Below are 17,934 nucleotides of genomic sequence, written 5' to 3'. Positions count from 1 at the left end.
TCATCAGTCCCGTATCTGTATGGAGAAGTGTGGCCCAACAGTCCTCCCGACTCCGGCCTTGTGACCCTTGAATCCCAGCGTCATGGCGTTCCCCAAACTTCAGGCTGTCACAATGCCCTGATCTCTAAGCCTGGCAAGCTGAGACCACACACAGAGCCTCTGATCTGGGTCTCTGTATCTCACAGCGTATCTCTCCCCAGACTGACCTACTCTGAGGCGCTTTATTCCAGCCTGATTACAGCAGGCCTCACCGGCGATCACCTCAGGTAGAAAGGAAAACCCGTACTGGAAGGGTGTGGACTGGCAACTCCCTCTACCAAGCCTAGCCACCAGTCCAAGTAAAATCCAGCCCAGAAAATGTATACAGAAATGTCTCAGCAAACTATGCTTTGCTGAGACTACTGCCATTCTCTGGATTTTATCTGTCTCACCCATCTGAGATACCTGAAGTGGGACAACACACCTTCCAGCACTGTTCACATTACCACAATTTATATATATATGTGTTAGAATGCGTACTCACTGTTTATGTAGAGTCCCCTTCCCAGCAGCTGCTGTGCCAGCACTTCACTCGACGTACTACACAGAGCTCCATGCTGATGTGTTAGACAGCGTACGATGTGTACTTACGCCGGCCTCTCACTTGGCGTCCTGGGCTGTGTGCCCCTATATTACTTGCTGTCTCAGCGTGCTCCGGGTAATTTGGCTCGGCATATTGCAGGTATATTATTTCAGCGTGTTTTCAATGTATCCACATATTCGTTAATTTTTGAAGAAAGTTTTCATAAAATATTACTTTAAACCAGAAATTTTCTATATCAACAATGTATAAATACCTGGGATCTTGACATGGACTGCCTTTTTACTCTTGTGTTTGTATAAAACATAGGAATTGACCTCTTCACTTATTCCTGGGTAGTACCACCAACCATATCTCACGTCTCTGATTCTCAGCGAGCAGTTGTTTGTTCCATTGATAAGTGAGGTGCGTCCTCTGTACTCCGGGATGACTCTAGAGGAGTCCTCACTGTACACTACTGCGTAGCCAACAGTTCTGTATGTATACCACACAATACGGACCTCTCCATAGTCAGCGGGGGTAGTGAAGTTGCAGGGAATCTCTACATCAGAATGTCTCACTGTGTCTACGGATTGTGGGAAAGTGAACGTCCATTCTTCTCTTTCTTTTTGTGAAAAACACCCTGAATAAATAAAAATAATAACAAATATACAAAATAAAATAAATACATAATAATAACATAAAACTATAGTATCTAATGAATCTATCTACATATCTATCTACCTATCCGTCTATCTAACATGACACATGTCTGTTTCTCCCTCTTTTGCGTTAAACTTACTAAACTTAAAAGGGTTGTTCTGCCAAGGGACTGACAAACTCCATTGTCCTCCTACCCTGTGCCCAATTATACAAAAACATTGACTGTGGTCCCAACATGTTTGAGCGGCTGCTCCATTCCTGACTGCTTCCAGTCTCCATATGACTAGGAAGTGGCTTGATCCTATGACTAGCAAATTAATTAGGATATCCGCAGCACTCTACAGTTTGTGCAAAAAAAATTGGTTCTTTTGGTCTCAGTGAACATTCACACAATCCAATAGCTGATAAAGAACCTAATCCCAAAAACAGTTGGTATCAGAAAGAAATCAAGGGGTGCATACATATCATATCTATATGATGACCCGCTGGGTTGATGTGTATGCACCCCTTGTTTTCTTTCTGATAATAATAATATTTATTTATATAGCGCCACCATATTCCGCAGCACTTTACAAATTCATAGGGTTCATGTACGAAACAAAACTAACTGGCTAATATGCAACTGAAACACTAGGAGTCAGGGCCCTGCTCGCAAGAGCTTACAGTCTATGAGGATTTGGGGGTGATACATAAGGTAGTTGAATGGGATAACTAGGATTTGAGGCATTATTGAACTGACAGGGAGCAGTGCCGGCCGATCTGCTTCGGATTTAGGACTACTAGAGGATCAAGTTCAGGCCAGAGGAGTTGGTGGAGGAGAGGTTTAGTCTGGGAAAAGTCAGTTTAGGTAGCTTGATAAGCCTGCCTGAAAAGATGTGCTTTTAAGGCAAGTTTGAAGGTGGAGAAGTTGTGAATTGACCTAGTATTCCCGGGGCAGAGTATTCCAGAGAGTAGGTGCAGCTCGAAAAAAAGTCTTGAAGACGGGAGTGAGAGGTACGAATTATGGAGATTATTAATCTTTGGTCGCTAACAGAACGGAGAGCACGAGTAGGGTGGTAGATGGAGATGAGGGAGGAGATGTATGGAGGTGCAGCACTGAGGAGAGCAGGAGTAGGGTGGTAGATGGAGATGAGGGAGGAGATGTATGGAGGTGCAGCACTGAGGAGAGCAGGAGTAGGGTGGTAGATGGAGGTGAGGGAGGAGATGTATGGAGGTGCAGCACTGTGGAGAGCAGGAGTAGGGTGGTAGATGGAGATGAGGGAGGAGATGTATGGAGGTGCAGCACTGTGGAGAGCAGGAGTAGGGTGGTAGATGGAGATGAGGGAGGAGATGTATGGAGGGGCAGCACTGTGGAGAGCTTTGTGGGTGAGGCTGAGAAGTTTGAACTGTATTCTGTGTTGGATGGGCGACCAGTGAAGTGACTGGCACAGACTAGTAGCATCAGTGTAGAGGTTGGATTGATAGATGAGCCTGGCTGCAGCATTTCGGACAGACTGAAGGGGGGAGAGTTTAGTGAGAGGGAGACCGATTAGTAATGCATTGCAGTAGTGAAGACGAGAAAGAATCAAGGCAACAACAAGAGTTTTTGCCGTTTCCCCCGTAAGAAAAGGGCGAATTCTGGCAATATTCTTGAGGTGCAGACGACAAGAGCGTGTAAGTGATTGAATATGGGGAACAAAGGAAAGATCAGAGTCAAATGTGGCCCCAAGACAGCGGGCATGCTGCACAGGAGTTATGATAGTGCTGCAGACCGAAATTGAAATATAAAGTTTAGGTGAGTTAATAGATGGGGGAAAGACAAGAAGTTCAGTTTTCGAGAGGTTCAGTATTAGATACAGAGAGGACATGATGTTAGAGACAGCTGCCAGACAATAACTGGTGTTTTGGAGTAAAGCAGGGGTGATGACAGGGGATGAAGTGTACAGTTGGGTGTCGTCAGCATAGAGATGGTATTGAAAGCCAAATCTACTGATAGTCTGTCCGATAGGGGCTGCATAGAAGGAGAAGAGTAGAGGACCTAGTACTGAACCCTGAGGAACTCCAAGATCAAGAGGAAGAGGAGAAGTAGAAGAGCCAGCTGATGATACACTAAAGGAGCGGCCACAGAGATAGGAAGAGAACCAAGAGAGAGCAGTATCCTTAAGGCCAACTGTTTTGAGGATTATGGCCTTTATCAAGGACTATCCACTCAGCTATTGGATTGTGTGAACGTTCACTGAGACCCCCCTAAAAAAAAAAAGCTGAGTGTCCTCTAAATGATGATTCCCTGCTGGGAGGGGGTCTCAGTACAATAAATTATATGGTGGAGTGTCATTTAAATAATGATCTCAGCCTATAGGTTTTCTTAATTTAGGGCAAAATCTGACAACCTGGTCTGAGGTATGCCTCTCCTTTCCATCATAAGCCATATTTGTGATTTGCCCTGTTTATTATAGGAGGTTCCTGTTTCCAGTGAATAGTTGCCTCCTCCCTAATCTTCTTAGCAACTATGTATGTCATAATGCCTAGCGCTATGATAGGCTATTATAATAAAAAATAGGAACTTGCCTTTAGCAAGTACCCGCCTTTTTGGTAATCTTCCTAGTAACAACTGACATCACAGACACCCTGTGCTTTGATTGGCTGTTTCCCCTTTTCACTCTCTGGAGTGATGTCTTGCATCTGCGCAGTCCGCAAAATGGGTTTGCATCCGTTCCGCAATTTTGCGGAACAGGTGCTGCCCGAATCTGCATTTGCCTATCCGCACTTCCAGATCCGCACTTCCGTTCCTGCAAAAAAATAGAACATGTCCTATTCTTGTCCGCAATTGCAAGAAAAGGAATTTTCTATGAGAGTGCCGGCGATGTGCGGTCCGCAAAATGCGGAACGCACATTGCCGGTGTACGTGTTTTTTGCGGATCCGCACATACGGACGTGTGAATGGACACTAAATGTAGGAGCCACATGGAACTCCACCTTTTTGTAAGTAATCTCTTGGGGATTTGTTGATATGATCACTACTATGTATGTCTGTATGCTAATTGAATAAACGCACTTCTATGGTGGGAGGTGGTTTCCACACCCATTAACTATTTAAGCACACTATGTCCTTCACTCTCATTGCTTGATAAAGACTTATTTAAGTCAAAACGTCGCATTGTATGCTGCTGATGGAATAAAAAGAACCCATTTTTTTCCCGACCTTTTCTCCGCGAGCACCACTATCTGGACCTGATTCCTAGGTACCGGGACCGCTGGTATGTGTTATCCCATGATGGGATTTGTAGTGCTACTTACTATTTTGTATTATTAATGGTCCTATGACTGCTACGGCCAATCACAAGTCTTAGCAGTCACACATGGTTCAACGGGATGTCACTAGTAGTGGCGTGTCTTTCAACCAGGCAAGACCACCAAGGCCTGTAATTGGATGCAGTGGCTTTTATTTGGCACAGGTTTGTACCATTGGGGTCCTAGGATTGGCAACCCTCTTAATAAAGAATTGTGGACTACAGTAGACATAATAAACGGGTAATAAAACTGATCCTCACATTATATGTTTTGACAAAACACAGCACAATATGGTGTTACAGTACAACCCAAATTCCTAGACCAAAAAATTTCCAATCAAGGTTTTTACATTGTAGCAGAGAACATATACTGTGTAATATAAATTAGAGATGAGCGAAGTTCTTAAAAATTTGACTTGCCGAATTTTACCCCCCAAAAAAAATCGCCTAATGAAGAATCATTTTTTGTAAGTAGCAGGTGCAATGATAGGGAACGGCAATTGTGCAGCCCCTCCCCTCATTTAACCCCTCAGATGCTGCGTTCATCACTGATCGCGGGATCTGAGATCAATATTAAAGCATTTTAGGGTTTGCTCATAAAAAATAAAAATAAAAATAATTAATTGGACTTGCCTCATCCATTTGGAAGCGAAAAGGCTGCTGAGGCCATCTTGCTTGAAGATTCAGAGCGAAACGTTGCGGAGCGTAATGACATCATCTCATCGGCCGGCATGGTGACATCATATGTCACCGCGCACGAGATTTTGCGCGGGATCTTCAAGCAAGATGGCCGTGGTGGCCTCTTCATGCTCAATTGGATGAAGTAAGAATTATTTTTTTTAATTTTTACCGCCATTTCAGGGAAAATCGATTCATTACCACGAGGCATGAGGAAATTCGGCTTCGCGGCGAATCAAATTTTTCCTGAAATTTGGATCGAAGTGCACTTCATTAACTTCTATTCACTCAACACTAATAATAATAATAATAATACACCAATCAGATCTCACCTACCTAGAGTAAAAAGGAGAAGAAACCATCCTTTCAAAAAGATGTGGCGGGTCATCATTCCAGCAGGAATTCTGATTTCTGACTTCACTTTTATTGATAATTTGTGCTTCATGTCTTGTAGAGAAACCAGAAAATAAAATGAAAGCAAAAATTGTAAATACATTGTACACACAGACTGTTTAATTTCATAACCTCTGGACCTCAACTTCATACTGTATGTGTAGATAAGTAGAAATTAGCAAATCGATTGGAAATTAATGAAATTCAACCTGATATTTGTTAAAATTCACCAAAGGCCAGTTTTAGAGAGAGAAAGAAAAATATATATTATATATAAATTAATTATAAAACAATAAATAAAAGTGAGAGACGAGAGAGAAAAAAAAAAAAAAGAGTCCCAAGAGACCTCAATAAATCAAACCTACTAATGTCCTCTGGACTGAATTACACCTCGTAATCCTGCACCTACTTGTTACTAAAACTTAGCTTTAATTGGTATACCTAAGGCTAATTTCACACTAGCGTTGTTTAAATCCGGCGTTCAATTCCGACACCAGAACTGCCCGCCGGATCCGGAAAAACGTGTGAAAACGGATTACATTTGAATCCTGATGAGGATTTTGATCACAATGAAAAAATGCATTGGAAAAAAAGTATCCGCCATTTATGGGTTTAACATGCAAAAGCCGGATCCGGTTTGACTGAACACACGGCGCCGGATCCGGCGTTAATGCAAGTCAATGGGAAAAAAAACGGATCCGGCGTTCAGTCAAAGTGTTCAGGATTTTTGTCCGGAGGTAAAAATACAACATGCTACGTTTTTCTGAAAAGCCTGATCAGTCAAAAAGACTGAAGTAGAGACATCCTGATGCATCCTGAACGGATTGCTCTCCATTCAGAATGCATTAGGATAAAACTGATCAGTTCTTTTCCGGATTTGAGCCCCTAGGACGGAACTCAGCGCCGGAAAAGAAAAATGCAAGTGTGAAAGTACCCTAATATATTTACTCAACGGTGCTTTTAAAATTGCCAGCTAGTCTCAGCTTGCACTTCTAAGTATAAGTTACAATTCCTGCTCTAGGGCTAGGAATGTGACATTGTTACCTTACTGGCTGCGCGCTGCCAGTATAATCTGTAGGTACAATGTATCATTTACTTGTTGTTATGTTGTCGTACTAGTGCTTTGCTAGAGACTAAGCTGAATTAAAACATAGGAGCAACGCTGCCCTCCGACATGTTTTGCCGAGTATCGGCGTCTTAAAGGGTAAGGCAGAGACCTCAGGCTGAATATGTTTGAACCCAAATCAAATTTTCCATCCAATTGGAAAGAATTCGACCCAAAATGAATTTCAACAAATTCCCTGATCTCTATAGAGAAGTTACGTCAGTTAACTTTAGGAGAGATCCTTAATCAGGAGACGACCAAGGCAACAATAACCCCTTGCTTAAGTTTTGAATTAGACATTGAAAAGGAGTACTCGGATAGAAATATATGACAGTGTCATGTGGTCACTATATGGCAGTATGATTTGGATACTTTGTTATGGCATTGTATGGCACTATTATTTGGCCAATGAATGGCTGTATAATGTAGACATTGTGTCAAAGTACAATAAAAAAAATACATCCAAAACCAACTACTTCAAAAATCAAGGAGATGCAAAGGAAAAGTTAGAGGACGGTCCGAAGTCCATGTTACTATTAAAAAAAAACAAGATACAGTAAATCCTGTAAATATCAACCCTATTTCCAAGGGTTAAAATATCAATATCAATATGGCTTTGTCTGGGGTTATCTGGCATGCATTGACATCTGAAGACAAAGAGCTATGTATATGGCAGTAATATCAATCTTCTGGGCCACTGGAGTCTGGTAACATTGAGAATAACTAAGTGCTGGGGATTCACACTCTCCAAACAGCCGCTGGCTCATTTTGGAGGTGAGCTGCTCCACTGTAGCGTGCCGGTACACCCTTGTCCACCTTCGTAGCTGATGTTCAATTCTAACATCAATGGCACGTGGTGCTCTGCAGTTTCCATGTCTCTTATTCCCAATGGCGCCATTTGGCCACCCACCACACACTTTCACCACAGCGGCACGAGAACAGTTCCCGCTGCTCAGTTTCAGAAATACCGCTGCCCTCAACCTCTAAGCCAATAATCATCCCTTTTTGCAACTCTGATAAATCACCCCTTTTACCCATGACAGCGACTAGAAATAAGTGTGCAGACAGCCTATCGCACAACTTATATACCCACCAAACCAGATCACCACACGTGACTTTCTTCATGAGCTATGGGCTGCTGATGCGGAAAGTAGCAATTGGTCAGAATAATTTGAAAGAAAGAAAAATGTATGCCGCTATTCACATTACTGTACATGGAGGTGAGGGCGGTATATCGATTCTATCAGACTTTTTCATTCTAGCTACAGCTCATAACGCCTTAAATACATTACGGTGCAAAACAACAGCCTGTACCATAAATACCGCACATGTACAGGGACCCCTCCTCTGTATGTTACACCCCAGTTCACCATCACATCCAGACAGCACAGCCGTATGTAAGATACTCACACGTCCTCTTAAGATGAAGCTCTTTCTTCTACTGAACAAAAAGCTGCAATATCTATAAAATGGCATTCTCTTTAGAGAAGTGGTTACGGGATATTGCAGCAAACTTCTAGTTTCCTTATTTGCAGATAATCTTCTGCAGAACAAATATACACTCACCTAAAGAATTATTAGGAACACCTGTTCTATTTCTCATTAATGCAATTATCTAGTCAACCAATCACATGGCAGTTGCTTCAATGCATTTAGGGGTGTGCTCCTGGTCAAGACAATCTCCTGAACTCCAAACTAAATGTCAGAATGGGAAAGAAAGGTGATTTAAGCAATTTTGAGCGTGGCATGGTTGTTGGTGCCAGACGGGCCGGTCTGAGTATTTCACAATCTGCTCAGTTACTGGGATTTTCACGCACAACCATTTCTAGGGTTTACAAAGAATGGTGTGAAAAGGGAAAAACATCCAGTATGCAGCAGTCCTGTGGGCGAAAATGCCTTGTGGATGCTAGAGGTCAGAGGAGAATGGGCCGACTGATTCAAGCTGATAGAAGAGCAACGTTGACTGAAATAACCACTCGTTACAACCGAGGTCTGCAGCAAAGCATTTGTGAAGCCACAACACGCACAACCTTGAGGCGGATGGGCTACAACAGCAGAAGACCCCACCGGGTACCACTCATCTCCACTACAAATAGGAAAAAGAGGCTACAATTTGCACGAGCTCACCAAAATTGGACTGTTGAAGACTGGAAAAATGTTGCCTGGTCTGATGAGTCTCGATTTCTGTTGAGACATTAAAATGGTAGAGTCTGAATTTGGTGTAAACAGAATGAGAACATGTATCCATCATGCCTTGTTACCACTGTGCAGGTTGGTGGTGGTGGTGTAATGGTGTGGGGGATGTTTTCTGGGCACACTTTAGGCCCCTTAGTGCCAATTGGGCATCATTTAAATGCCACGGGCTACCTGAGCATTTTTTCTGACCATGTCCATCCCTTCATGACCACCATGTACCCATCCTCTGATGGCTACTTCCAGCAGGATAATGCACCATGTCACAAAGCTCCAATCATTTCAAATTGGTTTCTTGAACATGACAATGAGTTCACTGTACTAAAATGGCCCCACAGTCACCAGATCTCAACCCAATAGAGCATCTTTGGGATGTGGTGGAACGAGAGCTTCGGGCCCTGGATGTGCATCCCTCAAATCTCCATCAACTGCAAGATGCTATCCTATCAATATGGGCCAACATTTCTAAAGAATGCTATCAGCACCTTGTGGAATCAATGCCACGTAGAATTAAGGCAGTTCTGAAGGCAAAAGGGGGTCCAACACCATATTAGTCATGGTGTTTCTAATAATTATTTAGGTGAGTGTATAACTGCTGTGCCAGATAGATGGAGAGATAGTGAGCCCAGAAATATATCATTATCTGCCTTTTCATTTAGTATTTTGGGTCAAAATCTGTATGTTGTCAGGACTCCTAGAGAAAGCCTGGGAGTCCTACCTGCCCCACCACACACAGTAATAATGTGGGAGAATGGAAACAGGCTTTCTCTATGAATAGTATTTTACATAAATTACTGAATAAAAGAATAATATATATATTCTTCTGAGCTCAATGTCTGCCCTCTGTCACATGCTGTGGTCTGATCCACTTTAAGAAGTAAGCTATGCGAGAGAGAGAGAGAGAGAGAGAGAGAGAGAGAGAGAGGTATTAGCTAAGGACAGAACAAGCATTCGTTTAGTTACTATTATACTGTGTGTCACTTGGCTGCAGCCAGCAATTACCATCTATTGAGGCCCTGCTTGCATTGCATATCAATATTTAAGGCTACAGTACTTCTTTTTTTCTAAAGTGCCAGAACCAGCTAACAGCCTGATGTACATAACAATGTTCCCAAAAATCTGTTGAAAAGTTTCTTAAACTATGCGTACCAAACCTGTAGCATCACAGTCAGTGCGTACTTTTGCTGCAAACTCTGTGCAATTGTGCAGTTAAAAGTAAAAAAATTGCAAAGTTTCTTCAATTGCTAATACTGTAAGCAAACCAAACCATGCCAGATGTATTTAGCAACTTCATGGTCAGGGTATATTTTTGCTGAAGAGTCTGTCCAATTATACACCATTTTCTTAAGTGTTGCAAATGTAATTACAAAAAGTCTGTCTATCACAGACCGGTGAACCTGACCCGAGATGTTGTTTTGTGTCATTCACTATTATATTGTGGTGGATTCCTGCAGTACAGTGTGACTTTGCAAGGTTTAAATAGTTTTCAAAATAAAATGGTAAATGAGAGAGCGGCAATAGACAGGCCAATGGAAAATGAAAGACCCATGCCAAATGAGAATGTGGATGATCTGACCACTAGGACCCTCACCAATCAATTACAATGAATGAATATGGTCCCACATTACCGTTACTACACAAAAATAGCAACAAGGAGTTCCTCATTCTAGTAATCATTGAGGATTCCAGTGGCCGGACATACACATCCTTCAATTCCCAACTAGTGAATAGGTGAATATCTCTGATCATTATATGACTCACATTTTTGTTTTCAGTTTTCTCCTTTGTATTAGACATTTCTAGCTCTCAGTTGGGCTGTGGGTGGAAGCTAGCTGAATCATGTCTGCCCATAGAACTTCCATGGAGATATCAGATACTTATTCCTCATTGCTTCTCACTCAGAAACACCATAGAGAACATTATAGAGAAGTGCTGAGCAGTAGTGATGTGAATAAAGCATTTTAGGTGAGATTAACAATATTAGCTGCTGAATTTGCTAATTCATCCCTGTGGTATCTGAAAGAAGAAATGGTTGATAACTCTAGAACAAAGCATTTTGGCTGCCACTGAGGAAGGGGAGAGTCATCCCAAAAACACGTCTGGTAAAAACCATGATTAAAACATGATCCTCACGCCAAAAGAACGGACTTTATCCTGATGAAAAACAGTGCACTGTTAACTTTATAAATAAACGATCATTGCCTAATACAATCGAAGGTTTGATCGAGGACATACCGGAAGATTTAGCCCTGTCTGCTGGCCAAGTCAGTTCCGTGAGTACCACCCACGTGGTGAATTAACCTCCAAACAAATGTGGGACGCCGACGGTGGAACAGCCGTGACGCCGGTCTGTAGTTGGTCCTAGAAGGCATCACGGGAATTGATGAGCAGTCGGGACAAACAAAGGTAAGCCCACGAAGTGGGTTATCATTACCGGTATAAAAGGATCTTGACGACCAGCAACTATAACTTTTACATAAGGATACAAATATATACAACTTGATATCAACAAATTGCCATACCGGCGATATATACCGCATATTTTACTACTACTGCAGTGAGATATTGTTGATTACATTGTTGCAACAAAGGACACGGAATAACGATTTCAGACTCACAACACAATTCAAGCAGTAGTTTTATTGTTGTTATCCCTCAGAACTTAATCATTTATCTAGCAAATGCCAGCTATATTTTGAGCCATCATACTTTTATAAATTGTGTGCAATATTGTATATTTAGAGTCACTATACTTTTTATCAATCGTGTGCAATCGTGTGTAATATTGTATATTGTATCTTTATATTTTAATATATTGTGTTTATAATAAACCTATTGTGGTTCAGATCTTGTCCATTGTGCCCCATATGTAAAGTGTGCCAGTCTTCCATTACTTGTTTACTGTATTTGTTTATATTTTTTACATTGCTAGACATATGCTTCCACCAAGCAGTGTTGTCGGTGATGTCACCGGCACTAATAGGCAGGCTTTAGAGATGCCCTAGCTGTTTTACAGGCTAGGGCAGCACTAAAGCCAACCCATTAGTGCCGGTGATGTCATTGGGCTCACTGCTAGGCAAAAGCCTCCGCCTAACTTTACCCATGGAGAGCCTAGTACATCACTGGATCTCCAAAAAAAGCCCTTGTCCTGCACAATTCAGATCCGATGATCATATCAGGGGGGCTGCCTGGGTAAAAATGGGGAGGGGATATATCCAGGTTCAGCTCTAAACCCAGACAAACTCTTTTAAATCGTGCAGTTTCTAACAGCCCACTAGTCATAGCAAAATGTTGAGATTTCCTGTCCTGTATAGGTAACTGATCCCTAGTCAGACCACACATGGAGTACTGTGTACAATTCTGGCCTCCTGTGAACAAGACAGACATAGCAGAGATGGAGAGGGTCCAGAGGAGGGCAACTAAAGTAATAACTGGAATGGGGCAACTACAGTACCCTGAAAGATTATCAACATTAGGGTTATTCAAAAAAAAGACGACTGAGGGGAGATCTAATTACTATGTATAAATATATCAGGGGTCAGTACAGAGATCTATCCCATCAGCTATTTATCCCCAGGACTGTGACTGTGACGAGGGGACATCCTCTGCGTCTGGAGGAAAGAAGGTTTGTACACAAACATAGAAGAGGATTCTTTACGGTAAGAGCAGTGAGACTATGGAACTCTCTGCCTGAGGAGGTGGTGATGGTGAGTACAATAAAGGAATTCAGGAGGGGCCTGGATGTATTTCTGGAGTGTAATAATATTACAGGCTATAGCTACTAGAGAGGGGTCGTTGATCCAGGGAGTTATTCTGATTGCCTGATTGGAGTCGGGAAGGAATTTTTTTTTCTCCTAAAGTGAGGAAAATTGGCTTCTACCTCACATTTTTTATTTTTTGCCTTCCTCTGGATCAACTTACAGGATAACAGGCCGAATTGGATGGACAGAGGGCTTTTTTCAGCCTTATAAACTATGTTCCTATGTTAAGTAGACCGCTAATATTATGTGCCTGCAGACAATGAGACAGCCTACAGTGCCTTGCAAAAGTATTCACCCCCCTTGACTTTTTTTGTATTTTGGTACATTACAGCCTTAGGTTGAATGTTTTGTTAATCTGAATTGTATGTGATGGATCAGAACACAATAGTCTAAGTTGGTGAAGTGAAATGACAAAATATATAAATAAAACTATTGTTTAGAAATATAAAACAGAAAATTGTCATGTGTGTATGTATTCACCCCCTTTGTTAGGAAGCCCATAAAAAGCTCTAGTGCAAGCAAAAACCTTCAGAAGTCACATAATTAGTGAAATGATGTCACCTGTGTGCAATCTAAGTGTCACATGATCTGTCATTACATATACACACCTTTTTTGAAAGGCCCCAGAGGCTGCAACACCTAAACAAGAGGCATCACTAACCAAACACTGCCATGAAGACCAAGGAACTCTCCAAACAAGTAAGGGACTATGTTGCTTAGAAGTACAAGTCAGGGTTAGGTTATGAAAAAATATCCAAATATTTGATGATCCCCAGGAGCACTATCAATTCTTTCATAACCAAATGGAAAGAACATGGTGCAACAGCAAACCTGCCAAGAGACGGCCATCCACCAAAACTCACGGACCGGGCAAGGAGGGCATTAATCTGAGAGGCAGCACAGAGACCTAAGGTAACCCTGGAGGAGCTGCAGAGTTCCACAGCAGAGACTGGAGTATCTGGAGTTCCACAGCAGAGACTGGAGACCTGATGATGCAGCGCCAATACGCAAGCCCATTGCTCATCAGGGGCGGATTTGACCATCAGGAAGGTCATTTCCCTCTGGCAGAATAATACCACACACCGGACTCTATTTTAACCTAATGATGGACTTATTTAACCACCTCCGGACCGCCTAACGCAGGATCGCGTTCCGGAGGTGGCAGCGCTGCGCAGAGTCACGCATATACGCGTCATCTCGCGAGACGCGAGATTTCGCTCCAAGCCGGCCCGCGCATGCGCATCGCGGGCCGGCAAAATTAAAAGAAGTATTTTGTCACCAGCCTGCCAGCAACGATCATTGGCTGGCAGGCTGGCGATTTTCAAAAAATCCAATCCAAAGTCATATAACAGATCATATTAGTAAATATGATCTGTTATATGGCTTGTCTGCTCCTCTGCTGGTCCTTTTCGTCGGTTGGATCCAGCACAGGAGCAGACTGAACTGTGAGTAGCACCAACACTACACCTTAGCCCCAGATCACCCACCTGCACCCCAATTAACCCTTTGATCACCCCTTTGATCGCCCCTGTCAATCACTAGTGAAAGGAAAAAAAGTGATCAGTGTAAACTGTCACTTTTTTTTTTTCACTAGTATTGGCTGTTAGGTTTTAGGGATAGTTTAGGCCCCTTGGTTAGGTAGTTAGCGTCAGTTAGCGCCCACCCCACCGCACCGCAGTCACTTTTATTCGCTGTTTAGCGTATCGCTAATCAGCATTTGTACTTTTATAGTATCTGTAAGTGATCAAAACTGATCACGGTCAGATCTATAATAGTATTAGTGTCACCTTAGCTCGCCCTCCACGCAAAACGCAGTGTTTGCCCGATCAGGCCTGATCGGTCGCCCACACGTGCGTTCACCCACGCCCGCCCCACCGCAGTGACAAAAAATATATATTTTTTGATCACTGCACATTCATTTTACACGCACTGCGGCGATAAAAAAAAATCAGTTTTGATATTTTTTATCAACCGCAGCAGCCTCCGGTACTTCGCTAGCCTCCCCTTTGTAAGACAGGTTTGCTTTTTTTCTTGGGTAGTCTCAGGGAATACCCCTAAATTTAGTAGTCCAAAATGTCAAACAGGGGGTATTCTTCTGAAGAGGCCTACAGGATTCTGACCCAGTCGGATGAGGAATGGGAACCCTCATCTGACGAATCTAGCGGGTCAGAATATGAACCTGTAGAAAGCAGTGGCTCTCTGACCCAAAGTTCGGACGAGGAGGTGGAGGTCCCTGATAGCACCAGGCGTACCAGGCCCCGTGTCGCTAGACCACAGGTTACGCAGGATCCGCTTCAAGAGCAGCAGAGTGGGGCTGTCGCTGCCGGATCACGTGGTGAGGCATACACCAGCAGCGCAGCCCTTCCTGGACCTAGTACCAGCACTGCCATACAACCTGGTGAAGTAGCGAGCACCAGAAGGGCAGTTGAAGCTGGTACGGTGGCACGTGCAATAGTTACCCCGTCGCAGCCACCGCACAGACAGGCCCGTAGAGCCCCTAGAGTCCCTGAGGTGCTGGCAAATCCTGATTGGCAGTCACCAACTTCAGCCGCACCAGTAGTTCCCCCTTTCACCGCCCAGTCTGGAGTTCGGGTTGAGACGGCTCAAATCGGTTCGGCCCTGGGATTTTTTGAGCTGTTCTTGACTGCGGAGCTCTTGGACTTAGTTGTGGCAGAGACAAACCGGTATGCCACACAATTTATAACCGCAAACCCGGGAAGCTATTATGCCCAGCCTTTCCGGTGGAAACCAGTCCAAGTTTCCGAACTTAAAATTTTTCTGGGCCTTCTCCTCAACATGGGCCTGACAAAAAAGCATGAATTGCGGTCATATTGGTCAACGCACCCAATTCATCACATGCCCATGTTCTCTGCTGCTATGTCCAGGACACGATTTGAGACCATCCTCCGTTTTCTGCATTTTAGCGACAACACCACCTCCCGTCCCAGAGGCCACCCTGCTTTTGACCGGCTCCACAAAATTCGGCCCCTCATAGACCATTTCAACCTGAAATTTGCAGATTTGTATACCCCTGAGCAAAACATCTGCGTAGACGAGTCCCTAATACATTTTACCGGGCGCCTTGGCTTCAAACAATACATCCCAAGCAAGCGTGCCCGGTATGGGGTCAAATTGTATAAGCTCTGTGAAAGGGCCACAGGCTATACCCACAAATTTCGGATCTATGAGGGAAAAGATCAGACCCTGGAGCCGGTCGGTTGCCCTGACTACCTGGGGAGCAGTGGGAAGACAGTCTGGGACTTGGTGTCACCCTTATTCGGCAAGGGGTACCATCTTTATGTGGACAATTTCTACACAAGTGTGGCCCTCTTTAGGCATTTGTTTCTAGAACGGATTTGCGCCTGTGGCACCGCGCGAACTAGTCGCGTGGGCTTCCCCCAACGGCTTGTAACCACCTGTCTTGCAAGGGGGCAGAGGGCTGCCTTGTGTAACGAAGAACTGCTCGCGGTGAAATGGAGAGACAAGCGTGACGTTTACATGCTCTCCTCCATTCACGCAGACACGACAATCCAAATTGAGCGAGCAACCCGTGTCATTGAAAAGCCCCTCTGTGTCCACGACTATAATGCGCTCATGGGAGGGGTGGACTTCAATGACCAGATGTTGTCTCCGTATTTAGTTTCCCGCAGAACCAGACGCTGGTATAAGAAGGTGTCTGTATATTTGATTCAATTGGCGCTGTACAATAGTTTTGTTCTCTACAGTAAGGCTGGGAGAACACGATCCTTCCTCAAATTCCAGGAAGAGATCATCGAGAACCTCCTGTATCCAGAAGGTTCCGTGGCCCCATCCACCAGTGTAGTTAGCCGTCTACACGAGCGACATTTCCCCAGTGTCGTTCCTGGTACCTCAACCCAACCGTCACCCCGAAAAAGATGTCGTGTCTGTAGCAGGAGTGGAATAAGGCGTGACACCCGCTATTTCTGTCCTGACTGTGCTGACCACCCTGCCCTATGCTATGGAGAGTGTTTCCGGAAGTACCACACACAGGTACACCTAGCATAGGGATCACATCTCACCAGGACAGGCACACAGGGCTATTAGGGCCTATTCACTCACAGCTGCTGCAAACCTCTCCTTTCACCTGGGATAAAGTGCATAACGTACTTCGCCACATCTTTGGGCGATTTGCGCTTTGCACATTGTCCCATGGGGAAGGAGAGGTTTGTTCTATAAAGGTAAAAAAAACTAAACAAAAAAAAAATTACCGGTAAGTAAAAAAGTTAAAAAAGTTAAAAAAAGTTAATATGTTCTGTTCTAAAGTTAATAAAGTTATTGCTTTGCGGCCTGGTTTTTTCTTTTTTGTTTTGTTTTTTTTAGCTTTCAGGTGGACCAACCGATCGACTAGCTGCAGCACTGATGTGCATTCGGACAGAAGCATTGCGCTGCTGTCAGATTACACGCAAGTCGGTGTATGCGGCGCTGCAAGACGAGATTTCTCCTCTGCAGTAAAAGATACGTTTGCCGAGGCATATGAGCTGAGGAGGTGGCGGTGTTCATATACTTTGGCAAACACTTTGTATATATAAAAAAAAAAATCCCGGCAATGATTTATTCATCCACATCGATTGATGTGAATGGAGAAATCTGGTTTGCCAGGGCATACGAGCTAAGTGGGCATGGATGTTGGGCGGAGCTCCTATGTCCTGGCAGACGCCTTTCCCCTCCTTTTTCTTTTTTTGGCAGAGATTTTTTCATCCACATTGATCGATGCGAATGAAGAATTCTGTGCCGTTCATTTTTTTCTTTCAGCCCAGCGGCTGAACGGAAAAAAAAAATCTCATTACCTGTATGCTCAATATAAGGAGAATAGCAGAAACTCCTAATGCTGGGCATACATGTAATGATTGCGGAGACCCTCAAATGCCAGGGCAGTACAAACACCCCACAAATAACACCATTTTGGAAAGAAGACACCCCAAGGTATTCGCTGAGGGGCATATTGAGTCCATGAAAGATTGAAATTTTTGTCCCAAGTTAGCGGAAAGGGAGACTTTGTGAGAACAAAATCAAAAAAATCAATTTCCGCTAACTTGTGCCAAAAATTTTTTTTTCAATGAACTCGCCATGCCCCTCATTGAATACCTTGGGGTGTCTTCTTTCCAAAATGGGGTCACATGTGGGGTATTTATACTGCCCTGGCATTTTAGGGGCCCCAAAGCGTGAGAAGAAGTCTGGTATCCAAAGGTCTAAAAATGCCCTCCTAAAAGGAATTTGGGCCCCTTTGCCCACCTAGGCTGCAAAAAAGTGTCACACATGTGGTATCTCCGTATTCAGTAGAAGTTGGTGAAT

The 17,934-nt window shown here is 43.6% G+C and overlaps 1 protein-coding gene across 1 annotated transcript in view; it reads right to left on the bottom strand.

The window, feature by feature from the left end:
- Window positions 1-8,095, bottom strand: part of LOC120992248 (B-cell receptor CD22-like) — a 59,826-nt gene extending 51,731 nt beyond the window's left edge. Inside the window, exons 1-3 of the mRNA XM_040421106.1 lie at window positions 8,078-8,095; window positions 5,506-5,616; window positions 837-1,202 (exon numbers count right to left, since the gene is read on the bottom strand). Coding sequence (XP_040277040.1) covers window positions 837-1,202; window positions 5,506-5,614 — 475 coding nt within the window. The 5' untranslated portion in view covers window positions 5,615-5,616; window positions 8,078-8,095. The remainder of the gene's footprint in view (window positions 1-836; window positions 1,203-5,505; window positions 5,617-8,077) is intronic.
- Window positions 8,096-17,934: the final 9,839 nt, after the last annotated feature.

Source organism: Bufo bufo, chromosome 1 (assembly GCF_905171765.1).
Source record: "Bufo bufo chromosome 1, aBufBuf1.1, whole genome shotgun sequence".
In the NCBI taxonomy this organism is placed as follows: Eukaryota; Metazoa; Chordata; class Amphibia; order Anura; family Bufonidae; genus Bufo; species Bufo bufo.
This window is presented reverse-complemented; position numbering and strand designations above follow the sequence as displayed.